The sequence below is a fragment of the Heteronotia binoei genome, chromosome 3, assembly GCF_032191835.1.
Source record: "Heteronotia binoei isolate CCM8104 ecotype False Entrance Well chromosome 3, APGP_CSIRO_Hbin_v1, whole genome shotgun sequence".
Lineage (NCBI taxonomy): Eukaryota > Metazoa > Chordata > Lepidosauria > Squamata > Gekkonidae > Heteronotia > Heteronotia binoei.
Window position 1 is genome coordinate 165,443,288 of NC_083225.1, and position 12,893 is coordinate 165,456,180.

The 12,893-nt window shown below is 41.7% G+C and overlaps 1 protein-coding gene across 1 annotated transcript in view; it reads right to left on the bottom strand.

Annotated features, from left to right (window-relative positions):
- RNF17 (ring finger protein 17) overlaps positions 1 to 12,893 on the bottom strand; it is an 85,956-nt gene that overhangs the window by 49,499 nt on the left and 23,564 nt on the right. Inside the window, exons 16-19 of the mRNA XM_060234833.1 lie at positions 12,153 to 12,291; positions 9,296 to 9,449; positions 6,671 to 6,786; positions 6,123 to 6,243 (exon numbers count right to left, since the gene is read on the bottom strand). Coding sequence (XP_060090816.1) covers positions 6,123 to 6,243; positions 6,671 to 6,786; positions 9,296 to 9,449; positions 12,153 to 12,291 — 530 coding nt within the window. The remainder of the gene's footprint in view (positions 1 to 6,122; positions 6,244 to 6,670; positions 6,787 to 9,295; positions 9,450 to 12,152; positions 12,292 to 12,893) is intronic.

Genomic DNA, 12,893 nt, shown 5'->3' on the forward strand with positions numbered 1-12,893 from the left:
ATCCACATGCCCAAGAAAAATGACACACTAAGTTTCCTGACACCCTGAACAGAGAGCAGCTAACATTAGTAAGTTTTTCTCTCCATTCTCATTTTAAGGCCTTTGCTAGAAATTTTACAAAGTGCGAAGTATTTCTGACCTACTGAACTTAACATTATTCTAATTTATAGGATCTTTGCTCTTCTAACTGAAGTTTTTGACATTTAATTCCCTCAATACACTTGCCTACCAGTGTTCCCTGTAAGCTGAGTTGGTGTGAGCTAGCTCACAGAGTTTTTTAGCTTCTGGCTCACACATTTTTGTCATAACAGAGCAAACTAATTTATGCACTAGCCAAATCGCTCACTTACAACTTTAACGCCAGTAACCCACAAAGTAGAATTTTTGCTCACAAAACTCCACCGCTTAAAGGGAGCATCAAGACTTTCTTACAATCTGACAAACTTTAAAACGTTAACATTTAATTATTCCTCACTAAAACAGACCTCATACATTCAGGTGTTTTAAAAAAATCCTTTGGACAAAAAACCAACGTTTGAAAGGTTCAAAACTCGTAAGAAGAATTAGCTGTCCTTGCAATAGTTCTGTTGCGTAGAGGTGTTCTCTCACTGTCCCAATTAGCCCTCTTCTCTGTTAAATGTTTTACATATTATGTATAGATTTAAGGTGGAAGTGGTGGCAGCCCTCGGAATACAGCACCATTTGGGGGACCCTCCCAAGCCCTGAGGAAGAATTACTTAAGAACATAAGAGAAGCCGTGCTGGATCAGGCCAATGGCCCATCCAGTTCAACACTCTGTCACACAGTGGCAAAAAAAAAAATTATTATACACACACACACACTGTGGCTAATAACCACTAATGGACCTCTGCTCCATGTTTTTATCTAACCCCCTCTTGAAGCTGGCTATGCTTATAGCCGCCACCACCTCCTGTGGCAGTGAATTCCACATGTTAATCACCCTTTGGGTGAAGAAGTACTTCCTTTTATCAGTTTTAACTCGACTGCTCAGCAATTTCATCCAATGCCCACGAGTTCTTGTATTGTGAGAAAGGGAGAAAAGTACTTCTTTCTCTACTTTCTCCATCCCATGCATAATCTTGTAAACCTCTATCATGTCACTCCGCAGTCAACGTTTCTCCAAGCTAAAGAGCCCCAAGCGTTTCAACCTCTCTTCATAGGGAAAGTGTTCCAACCCTTTAATCATTCTAGTTGCCCTTTTCGGGACTTTTTCTAATGCTATAATATCCTTTTTGAGGTGCGGTGGCCAGAATTGTACACAATATTTCAAATGAGACCGCACCATTGATTTATACAGGGGCATTATGATACTGGCTGATTTGTTTTCAATTCCCTTCCTAATAATTCCCAGCACGGCGTTGGCCTTTTTTATTGCAAACGCACAGTGTCTTGACATTTTCAGTGAGTTATCTAGCACGGCCCCAAGATCTCTCTCTTGGTCAGTCTCTGCCAGTTCACACCCCATCAACTTGTATTTGTAGCTGGGTTTTTTGCTCCAATGTGCATTACTTTGCACTTCGCCACACTGAACCTCATCTGCCACGTTGACGTCCACTCACCCAGCCTCAACAGATCCCTTTGGAGTGCCTCACAATACTCTCTGGTTCTCACCACCCTGAACAATTTAGGGTCATCTGCCAGGACCTCCAAGGTAGCCTTCTCAGAAGTGCTACCTGTTCCACGCGCAGGGCAGGAGAGAGAGGCACAAATTAGGAGTCTCACTGTGTGGATGAAATGATGGTGTAGGGAGGAAGGGTTCAAGTTTGTTAGCACTGGAATGCTTTTTAGAACAAGCGGGAGCTGTACAAAAAGATGGTCTCCACTTGTCCCAAGAGGGAACCAGGCTGCTGGCACTTAAAATAAAAAAGGTGGCAGTTTTTAAACTGAATCTTGGTGGAAAGCTGATAGATGAAATGTCTCTGTTTTGGGATGACTCATATCATAGAAATGAAGGGTTAAAGCTGTTACTTTTTTACTGGGCAATGGAACAGAGTTGTCCACTGAGATGGTGACAAACAGTATGGACTGCTTGGCAAAGTCTAAAGGCAGCAGGTGGAAGGTTGTGAGAGACAGGCACAAATTAGAAGTCTCAATGTGTGGATGAGACGATGGTGTAAGGAGGAAGGCACTGGGATGCTTTCTGGAACAAGCGGGAGCTGTAAAAGAGAGACGGTCTCCACTTGTCCCCAGATGGAACCAAGCTGCTGGCGCTTAAAATCAAAAAGGTGGCAGAGCAGTTTTTAAACTAAATCTTGGGGGAAAGCCGACAGGAGATGAAATGTCTTTGGTTTGGGAGGACTCATCTCAAAGGGATGAAGGGTTAGCTGTTACTTTTCTACCAGGTAATGGATCAGAGTTATCCACTGAGATGGTGACGAACAGTATGGAGTGTCTGCCAAAGTCTCAATGCGGCAGGAGGAAGGATGCAGGCCTAACTTGCATGGGAAATTATAGATGTTTGTATACAAATGCTAGAAGTGTTCAAAGTAAAATTGGTGAGTTGGAATGTTTAGTGTTGGGGGAAAACATAGACATTGTGGGAATTTCAGAAACTTGGTGGAATGAGGAAAATCAGTGGGACACAGTGATTCCTGGATATAAGTTCTATCGGAGGGATAGGGAGGGAAGGGTTGGAGGTGGGGTGGCTCTGTATGTCAGAGAGGATATACGGTCCAGTAAGACTGAGGTCAGAGAATTAGATTCCCTTCTAGAAATGCTTTGGATCGAAATAGAGAGCCCAAAAGGAAATTTAACTATCGGAGTTTGTTATCGCCCACCAAATCAAAAGATAGGATGATTACAAAATTATGAAAGAATTTAAGATAATGGCTAGATGTAAACCTGTCATAACAGATGATTTTAACTTATCCTCATATTGATTGGGTCAATATGAGTTCAGATCGGAAGAAAGAGATTGAGTTTCTAGACACTTAGTGACTGTGCTACGGAGCAGATGGTCTCAGACCCTACGAGGGGAGAGGCAATCCTGGACTTGGATCTAAGTAATGCCCAAGATCTGGTGAGAGATGTAAAAGTGATTGCACAGCTTGGGAGCAGTGACCATAATGTTATTGAGAGTTCACCATTTGTATAAATAGAGAGCTGCCCCAAAAGACCGGCACAACCATGTTTAACTTTAAAAGGGGTAAATTCTCTGAGATGAGGAGGCATGTGAAGAGGAAACTGAAAGGAAAGGTAAATACAGTCAAAACTCTTGGGGAAGCTTGGAGGCTATTTAAAACTACAATCCTAGAAGCTCAGATAAAATATATGCCACAAGACACAAATAGGTATAGAAAAAGACCTGCATGGTTAACAAAGTAATGGAAGCTGTAAAAGGTAAGAAGAATTCCTTTAAGTGGTGGAAAGCTAGTCCAAGTGAGGTTAATAAAAGGGAACACAGGCTGCGGCAAATCAAATGCAAGTCTGTGATCAGGCAGGCAAAAAGAGACTATGAGGAACATACTGCAAAAAACATAAAGACCAACAATAAAAATTTCTTCAAATATATTAGAAGCAGGAAACCACCTAGGGAGGCAGTGGGGCCCTTGGATGACCAAGGGGTAAAAGGATTACTGAAGGAGGATAGGGAAATGGCTGAGAAGCTGAATGCATTTTTTGCCTCCGTCTTCACTGTGGAAGATGAGAAGTGTTTGCCCACTCCAGAACCACTGGTTTCAGGAGGGGAATTGAAAGACATGAGTCAGATTGAGGTGATGAGAGAGGTGGTTCTACAACTGAAACAATTTTAAAACTGATAACTCACCAGGCCTGGATGGCACAGTTCCAAGAGTTCTAAAAGAACTCAAAGGTGAACTTGTGGATCTCCTGACAAAAATATGTAATCTTTCACTGAAATCTGCTCGGTTCTTGAGGACTGGAAGGGAGCTAATGTCACCTCCATCTTTAACAGGGTTCCCAGAGGAGATCCAGGGAATTACAGGCCAGTCAGTCTGACTTCAATACCAGAAAAGTTAATGGAGAGCATTATTAAAGAGAGAATTAGCAGACACACTGATGAACAAAAATTGTTGAGGAAGACTCAACATGGGTTCTATAAGGGAATATCTTGTCTCACTAACCTGTTAGTGCTTTTTGAGGGGTGAACAAACATGTGAACAAAGGGGACTCAATAGATGTTGTTTACCTTGACTTCCAGAAAGCTTTTGATAAAGTTCCTCATCAAAGGCTCCTTAGTAAGCTCAAGAGTCATGGGGTAAAAGGAAAAGTCCTCTTGTGGATCAAAAACTGGCTAATTAATAGGAAACAGAGTATAAATGCGCAATTTTCTCAGCGGAGGGTGGTAAGCAATGGGGTGCCGCAGGGCTCGCTACTGGGTCCAATGCTTTTTAACCTTTTCTTTAATGATTTGAAGTAGGGAGTAAGCAGTGAAGTGGCTAAGTTTGCAGATGACACTACATTGTTTAGGATGGTGAGAACCAAAGAAGATTGTGAGACATTCCAAAGGGATGTGTTGAGGTTGGGTGAGTGGGCATCAATATGGCAAATGAGGTTCAACATGGCCAAGTGCAAGGTAATGCACATTGGGGCCAAAAATCCTAACTATAAATACATACTGATGGGGTGTGAACTGGAGGAAACTGAACGAGATCTTGGGGTGGTGGTAGATAACTCACTGAAAATGTCGAGACAGTATGTGACTACAATAAAAAAGGCCAACGCTATGCTGGGAATTATTAGGAAGGGAATTGAAAACAAATCAGCCAGTATCATAATGCCGCTGTATAAATCAATGGTGTGCCTCATTTGAAGTACTGTGTACAATTTTGGTCATCACACCTCCAAAAAGATATTATAGCATTGGAAAAAGTCCAGAAAAGGGCAACTAGAATGATTATAGGGTTGGAACACTTTCCCTATGAGGAAAGGTTAAAATGCTTGGGGCTCTTTAGCTTGAAGAAATGTCGACTGAGGGGTGACATGATATAGGTTTACAAGATTATGCATGGGATATAGAAGGCAGAGAAAGAAGTACTTTTCTCCCTTTCTCACAATAAGAGAACTCGTGGGCACTCAAACTAATTAGCAGTCGGATTAGAACAGATAAAAAGTACTTCACCCAAAGGGTGATTAACACATGGAATTCACTGCCACAGGAGGTGGTGGCAGCTACAAACATAGGCAGCTTCAAGACTGGATTGGATAAACATATGGAGCAGAGATCCATCAGTGGCTATTAGCCACAGCACATTGCTGGAACTCTCTGTCTGGGGCAAGTTATGCTCTGTATTCTTAGTGCTTGGGAGGGGCAACAGTGGGAGGGCTTCTAGTGTCCACTGATGGACCTCCTAATGGCACCTGGTTTTTTTGGCCACTGTGTGACACAGTGTTGGACTGGATGGGCCATTAGCCTGATCCAACACGTCTTCTCTTATGTTCTTTTTCATGGATGAACTGACCTTGCCTCTCCCTCATGTCCAAACCATGGTGATGTGAGCTTTCCTCCTAGAAAAACACCTAAAGCCTTAAACAGATCAACCTAATTCCATTAAAAATCTCGAATAATAGAATTGGAAGGGACCTACAGAGTCATCTAGTCCAACCCCCTGCACAATGCAGGAACTTCACAAATGCCTCCCCCACACACTATCTCAGGTTAATTTTTAATGTCCCAATTACAAACACCCAACTGAATTCAATCCCATGGTTAATTGTGACCAAACGAAATAACAGATTAAGAGTGGCAAAGATGTTATACCTAATTTTACTGAGCAATTTTTAGTAACTGAAGATTTCCCACTGAAAGTTTTCTACTCCATATCACTGATTAAAAGCCTAGATAGAGAGAAGTATTTGGGGCTAGACACTAGGCAAACCTCAATTTGGAGGGGGCAGCATTCCAAAGGTTAAATGCCACAACTGAAAAAGAGCCCAGTCTCTAGGTACCAGCTGCCACACCTTTGCAGGTCAGTGTTTCCCTCCCTCCCACACTGGGGAACCAGCAACAAGAACTAATACAGACAGCATGTACAAACTCTTTGCAGTTCAGATTGGTAGTGATCAAGTTCTCCTGTGCTGGCTATAGCTCCCCCCAATTTAACAATCCCACTGAAAAAAGGGGAGAGAAAAAAGTCACTTACCAGTAAAGAAGCACAGCATAACTTTTTCATGAACCATTTCTTCAAATCTGTGCTTTGACATACTGCTCCACTTATTTGTTCCTTTGAATGGTTCTATATTGGCCAGCTTGCACTGGATAGCCTGAATGATTAGATTTAGATCAACTGATTTAAGATAAACCCCCTTTTAAGGAACTTCAGAAAGTTACTTAGATTATACTTCCAAATATCTACAATCTAAGCAATAATCAGCTCAACTTTGAAATCTGGCTAAAGGAGAAAGTGCTTAATCACCAGGCCCTACAGCACTTCAACATCCATCAACAGCAGCTTCTTCAAGTCCTTCATGAGGCTATCAGATCAATCCATTGTAGTGTTCCTGGGAAAAGTTTCTCCAGGGAATCATGGACATTGTACATTTGTAATGTTTTGAGAAAACATTAAAAATGAATTGTAATAATATCATAAACCAACTCAACAAACATCAGGAGCTTATATTAAAAGATCTTTGTCAGAAATCTTTGGGATTTTTTAAAAGACTTCTCTGCTGATAGCAGAATCTAACATACCTTTGCTGGAGAGGCTAAGAACTCATCTTTTATCTTGCGCATGTCTTTCACGTTTATTTTAGCTGTATTGCCATAGTCCACATATTTCACCTCAGCTTGTTGATGACCCGGAAGTCCTTCAGAAAACATCATAGAGATAGGAGAAGTTGAGATGAACCATGTTTGCGTCCCTACCACATCAACAAGTACTGCTTTTGAGGTATTATAGACAGCAAATGCTTAATACAAAACCACAACGTTTTCAATGTCTCAGTATTCTTCACAAACTGCAGATTAAGAAGCATTTCTTACCCTTTTCCTAGTAAATTTACCCAAGATGCTGATATGAGCAGCATTCACGCCTAATGGCAGACAACAATTCTAAGCATGGAATATTTAAAAAATGAGACATAAGGATCCACCAGGGCATTTGAGAGATTCCTGTCAGAGATCCAATTCATTAGCACAATAGTTTGTGAAATTCAGATTTCCAACAAGCATGTTCTTCTAATTTTACTAGAAAGAGAACTGCTGGAGTAGACATTGCTGGAATCACATCCTAAGCTGCATTAAAGGGGTGTAAATGCATGATTTGGAAAAATCTAGGAAGGTAGTGGAGCCTCTGTTAAGCTGTCACCTTTCCCTAATGAAAGATTAGAATTTCCCCTCATAAGTGCCAAGCAGCAAACAGCATCAAATCACATTTGTGGGGAAGCCTCCAACCTATAACTGAGAATATTACTGGGTTTTGCAGGAACTGGGGATGAAGGTCCAAACTGCCACTAGTCAGAACCTGAAAATTCCATTTTTTTAAAACTTACTCCATTAATACCCCCCATCTATTTCCCCAAATGGGGGCCCATACCAGTTTACATTATTTTCCTCCACCATTTTATCCTCACAACAACTGTCAGGTAGGTTAGGCTGAAAAAATGAGATTGGCCCAAGGTCACTCTGCAAGCTTCCACAGCAGAGTGGAAACCCAAACTTGGGGCTCCCACATCTTAGACCGATATACTTACCAGCGCACCACAATGACTCCCCTAGATTACCCTCTGGATAATCCCCAGTCTACTATCCTAAATGCACACCGATACCCCCTTTTGCTTGATCTTTTTCTCTTCCTAGGGGAAATGAACTTCAGGAAGTTCATCCCTGACCTAGATAATCCAGGCTAGATGATCTTGGAAACTACACTGGGTCGACTGTGGTTAGTACTTGGATGGGAGAACATTTAAGTGCAGGGCTGTTATATAGAGGCAGGCAATGGCAAACCACCTCTTGTCTCTTGCCTTGAAAATCCAATAGAATTGCTTAGTTCTTGTTGCCCTTTCTTACAAGTCCAAGGAAATGCTGATTGACACTTTGGGTCAGTTAGCAATTTTTCTCCAGACCAGTTTGGAAAGGGATCCTGGAGGTTTTCGCAATCTTCTGGGCATGGAACAGGGGCCACTGGGGATGTGTGTGTGTGGGAGGTATTTGTGAAGTTCCTGCATTGCGCAGGGGGTTGGACTAGATGACCCTGGAGGTCCCTTCCAACTCTAAAATTCTATGATTCATCTTTTTTAAGTATTGCGTGTTTGTGTGCATATGTATGTGCTTGGTACCTGGAAGTCACAGTGATTTCTGGTTATCCCTTGTAGGGCTAGGGTGTCTTTCAGAGAAGTGGCTTCAGGCTTGTATTGCCTGCCCCTTCGCCCTGGTATTCCCTGAAGTTCGCCCTTCCAAGTACTTCCCAGGGTCAGCCCTGCTTAGCTTCCAAGATCTGATGAGATTGGCCTATCCAGATCAGGGCTGACTAATCTCTTAACAGAAGAAAGACGGGTGATGTTCTGAGCAGAAGTTAATAGCTACCCTGTTTTCTGCTTGTTTTCCTACAGCCAATCCTACTATATTTTTATTTCACTGTAAAATACTTTCAATTTACCTGTTCTTACTGTTTAGACATTTAGTGGGGGTAAGCTTTTTAGATACTAGAGGTACTTAGGGAAAAAGGGTGTCTTATGTTAACAATTCCAACCCATGTGAGGCCATAGATTGCCATACTAAGCAAGGATATCGGCTTATTTACAAGACAGGAGACCCAAAAGGACGGAAAGGGGAAAAAGTGAGTTTGGAACAGAGATTAACCTCTCTCTATATACATACCCCTAGCTGAGGAAGGTCAGAGACTATCTTTCCCAGTATTATACTGGGGTAATTCCAACAATTGAAACTGGCTGCAACTTTGGCTTTGATCAGCTGGGCAAGAAAAGGCCAAACTGTTTAAAGTTTTCCCAGAACTCCAAGCTCCCTGGTGACTTTAGCTCAGGTGCTGAGCCAAAAGGCAGGCAGAAGGGAATGCCAGGAAACTGGTTGCTATGGGAAACAGATCACCACAACATAATATAGGGAAAGAAATGAACACTTGAGCCACCTGAACCACCACAAACACGGAGTGTTTTGACAGTATTTTATTGTACAGTTAACAGCTTTCAAACTGCAATAAATCTCCAAAATAGTTGCATGCAAGCGGCTTCTAATAACCTGCATACATATATCAATCATATACTGTAGATACTAGGGAAACCCCTATTTTTGGTAGCTTCCTTTTCTGGAAACAACTTTGACATAAGACAATCAGCACATACTATTCCAGCCACCTACCAATCACTTGGGCTCTGTACCAAACTCCATCTTCAAATTTGGCAATGCAGGGTTGACCTTGGATTGGACACAGGATTTCCAAATTGTCTCCACTTTCAGTTTTATAAACTTCTTCAATCTTTTTCAGGAAAATCACTAATTCTGGACTCTCCAGCTATCGTGATGGAAACAATACTAATGTCATTTTTTATTGAACATACTATTTGCTACACAGAACACACTGAGGCAGCCTTTTACATCCAAATGATTAATGGCAAGGGGATGAGTCTTGCATAGAGTGGTCAACTGGCACTGCAAGCAAAGTGACATTACAGTGGGAAATGAAAGGTGGCAAGGATCCTTTCTGTGAATGTAACACAGCTCTTATAAATCAAACCACAGATATCAAATGAAGGAAATCCTCCAGCAGACAAGACTGCTGCAAAGGGAAATAGAGGCATAAGATAGATAACACCCCCCCCCATCAACTTAACTGAGTAGCTACAAGATTATGAAATTAGGTCTGTAAAAAAAAAAGCAAAGCTGAGAGATGACAACAGCAGAAACCAGCAAGGAACAATTTCTTGGCTGTTGTGACTGCTACACAGATGTAAGGGGAAGAACAGAGAAGTTTCCTTACTGTGAATCAAGACTTTAAAATTTGCAAGTAAAATGAGACATGAGATTTATTTATTTATTACTTTCAATTTATATCTCCCGCCCTCTCTGCAAGCGGACTCAGGGCGGTTTACAACATCATAAAATACAATCAATTCAATAAAACATATAAAACCATAATTTACTTATATCAATTTTAAAACCATTCTATAGCGCTGTTTTAGTACAGTATAGGCGGTATTGAATTCTCGACTGTGATCGCCAGCATTCTATAAGATGTCCGGTGGCAGCTCTTTTTCAGTCAAACAGCAAAGGCCTGTTTAAACAGTTCGGTCTTACAGGCCCTGCAGAACACAGACAAATCCCACAGGGTCCTTATGGCTTCTGGAAGGGTGTTCCAAAGTTCTGGTGCTGCCACCGAAAAAGCCCTGGATCTCGTCACACACAGCCTGGCTTCTTTTGGGCCAGGGGCAGACAACAGATCAAGACGAAGGAATTTAGAATGAGCACATACATAGAGGGAAGAGAGCATGAGCCCAAGGACCAAGCCTCACATGTATACAATCTGTGATCTCACAAGAGGAAGTCACCAAAAGAGAGAGATGGAGGACCAGGAGGTAACATTTCAAGTACATGCAGAAAGAAGGAAGAAAGTACATGCAGAAAGGATGAAATTGCTGATGTAGGATTATTTTCTAAAAAACCCCTTTTAAATAATTCTAACACAGACATTAATTTATACATCTCTGCTTTTTCCAATCAATTTTCCAAAATTGACTGGTGCTTCCCATTTTCAACTAAAGAGGGGAGAAGTGGCGCAGAGGAAATGAACAGGTTCTGCCATACTGTAATCACGTGGCTTGATCAGAATCTATCTGCTACTCCATGGTAAAATGCAGAAGCCAAGAGACCTGACTTAAATGAGATGGAATACTGTCTGATTGAAACAGCACATAGGTGGAATAGTCTGGGGATGCTGCTCACCTCGTCCACTGCTGTGGGGAAGGGATCTGGGGGAGACCAACTAATCTGTGAGTGCAATGTTTTATAAGATACTTTAATCACTTCCATGTTAAAAAACACCAGTCTTAATGTGAATTCATGGGGGACTCCAAGGCCCTCCTCCAATCAATTAATTACCTTTTGTGCTTCCTTTTTAAAAAAAAAATTGCCAGTCTGAAAGAATACATCCTTTTAACTCCATGGCATTTTGTCAAACGCTTTTTAGGAGTGCAAGTATAAAATGCCTACTGGCTTCTTTTCCTCACTATTTCCTTACTGATGTGCAAAAAAGGCAGGATTTCTCTTTGCAGAAGCCAAGCTGAAACCTCTTCAGAGCCAGTTTGGTGTAATGGTTAAGTGCATAGACTCTTATCTGGGAGAACTGGGTTTGATTCCCCACTCATCCACTTGCACCTGCTGGAATGGCCTTGGCTATGGCAGAGGTCGTCCTTGAAAGGGCAGCTGCTGTGAGAGCCCTCTCAGCCCAACCCACCTCACAGGGTGGCTGTTGTGTGGGGAGAAGATATAGGAGATTGTAAGCTGCTCTGAGTCTCTGATTCAGAGAGAAGGGCGTGGTATAAATCTGCAATTCTTTTTCTTCATCATAGCTTCTTCATTCTTCATCTATTTAAACAATCTGGTGTTTATCTTAACTTCTGCCCCGGTTAAATAAGGAAAAAGTGTTATTACTATTCCTGCTAATTTCCTAGATCTCCACTAGGCTGGGGCAGCATGTGTGCTCTTGCTCCCATCACCTGTAGATCTTTTTTATACTCTTTATAATTAGAATGAGTGAATTTCACACTGTTAAGGATAAGCAGATTTCTGCAGCTTTCCTGTGTTTTAGCCCCCACTCTCCACCTTTGGGAATGAGGCAAAGACATTTCCAAGTTTATGAACCAACAAAGCATAACACTAGAAGTAGAGGTGTACTGCAGCCTCTAGCTAGAATTTAAAAAAAAACAAACAAACCCAAAACCGAACCAGGCAAATACAACTTGGCATTGATCAGACTACTAAACAGGAAGCCAGGATTTGATTCCATGAAACGGATGCTTGTAGAACTGAAAAAATTATGATGCAACCCATCCTGAGCCTGTTCTATCGGAAGGGCAGACTAAAAATCAAATCAAATAAATAAAATCAAATTAGTCAGGCCTTGCAATCATCCACATATTCATTTCCAGTACAAAAACACTTTCTGAAGCACTTGAACAAGAGAATTAGCAAATGAGATTAAACTGACTGAACCCTTTACCATTTGAATGTAGAAGTCACCAGGACTGATGATGTAAGTAACCACAACTGCAGCTTCTGTATTTTCTTGGGGCATCACAGGTGGGCAGTATTGCAGTGGCACAGAATTCTCAGACTGATCGGCCAATTCAGTGCGGAGGCTAGCAAGAGAGTTCAGAATAAAGCGCTGAATAAAGTTGTGGAAGAAAGCCACCTTCAATTGAAATGCCTTTGATGAACCCTAGTGAAAACATACTGAACTATTTTTTAAAAAGCAATTCCCAACATTCCCATTGCATTTTAGGATAAACAAGAAACAAAAATCAGATCAGAGTTTATCCTGATAAAGGTGGCAATGATTTTCAGAGACTCCTGGCTAAATGCTCTGAAACAATCCAAACTACCATCTGTGTGTGTGTTCTTCTCAGAATGCAACAATCAGGGCAAGTTTAGCTCCCATTCAAACAGCATCCCTGAGGAAAGGAATTCTCTTTTACTGCACTGGAAGACAATATTCTGAAACCCACCCATTATCTAGATGGCCCACTCTCACTAAGGATGAGAGGAAGATGGCAGCAGCAGGGAAGCAACACACCATCTTACTCCCCCAAGGGGCAAAATTTTCCCCACCATCTTGAAGTCAGGGCTGAAAACAGGAGATTCCTCTTTGGCCAGGACTAGCTAAACTTTTCTTCTGTGAAGAATGTACTCCATAGCGGACAGACAATAACAAACCGAAAGTTAACACACAGTTCTCTCTTTT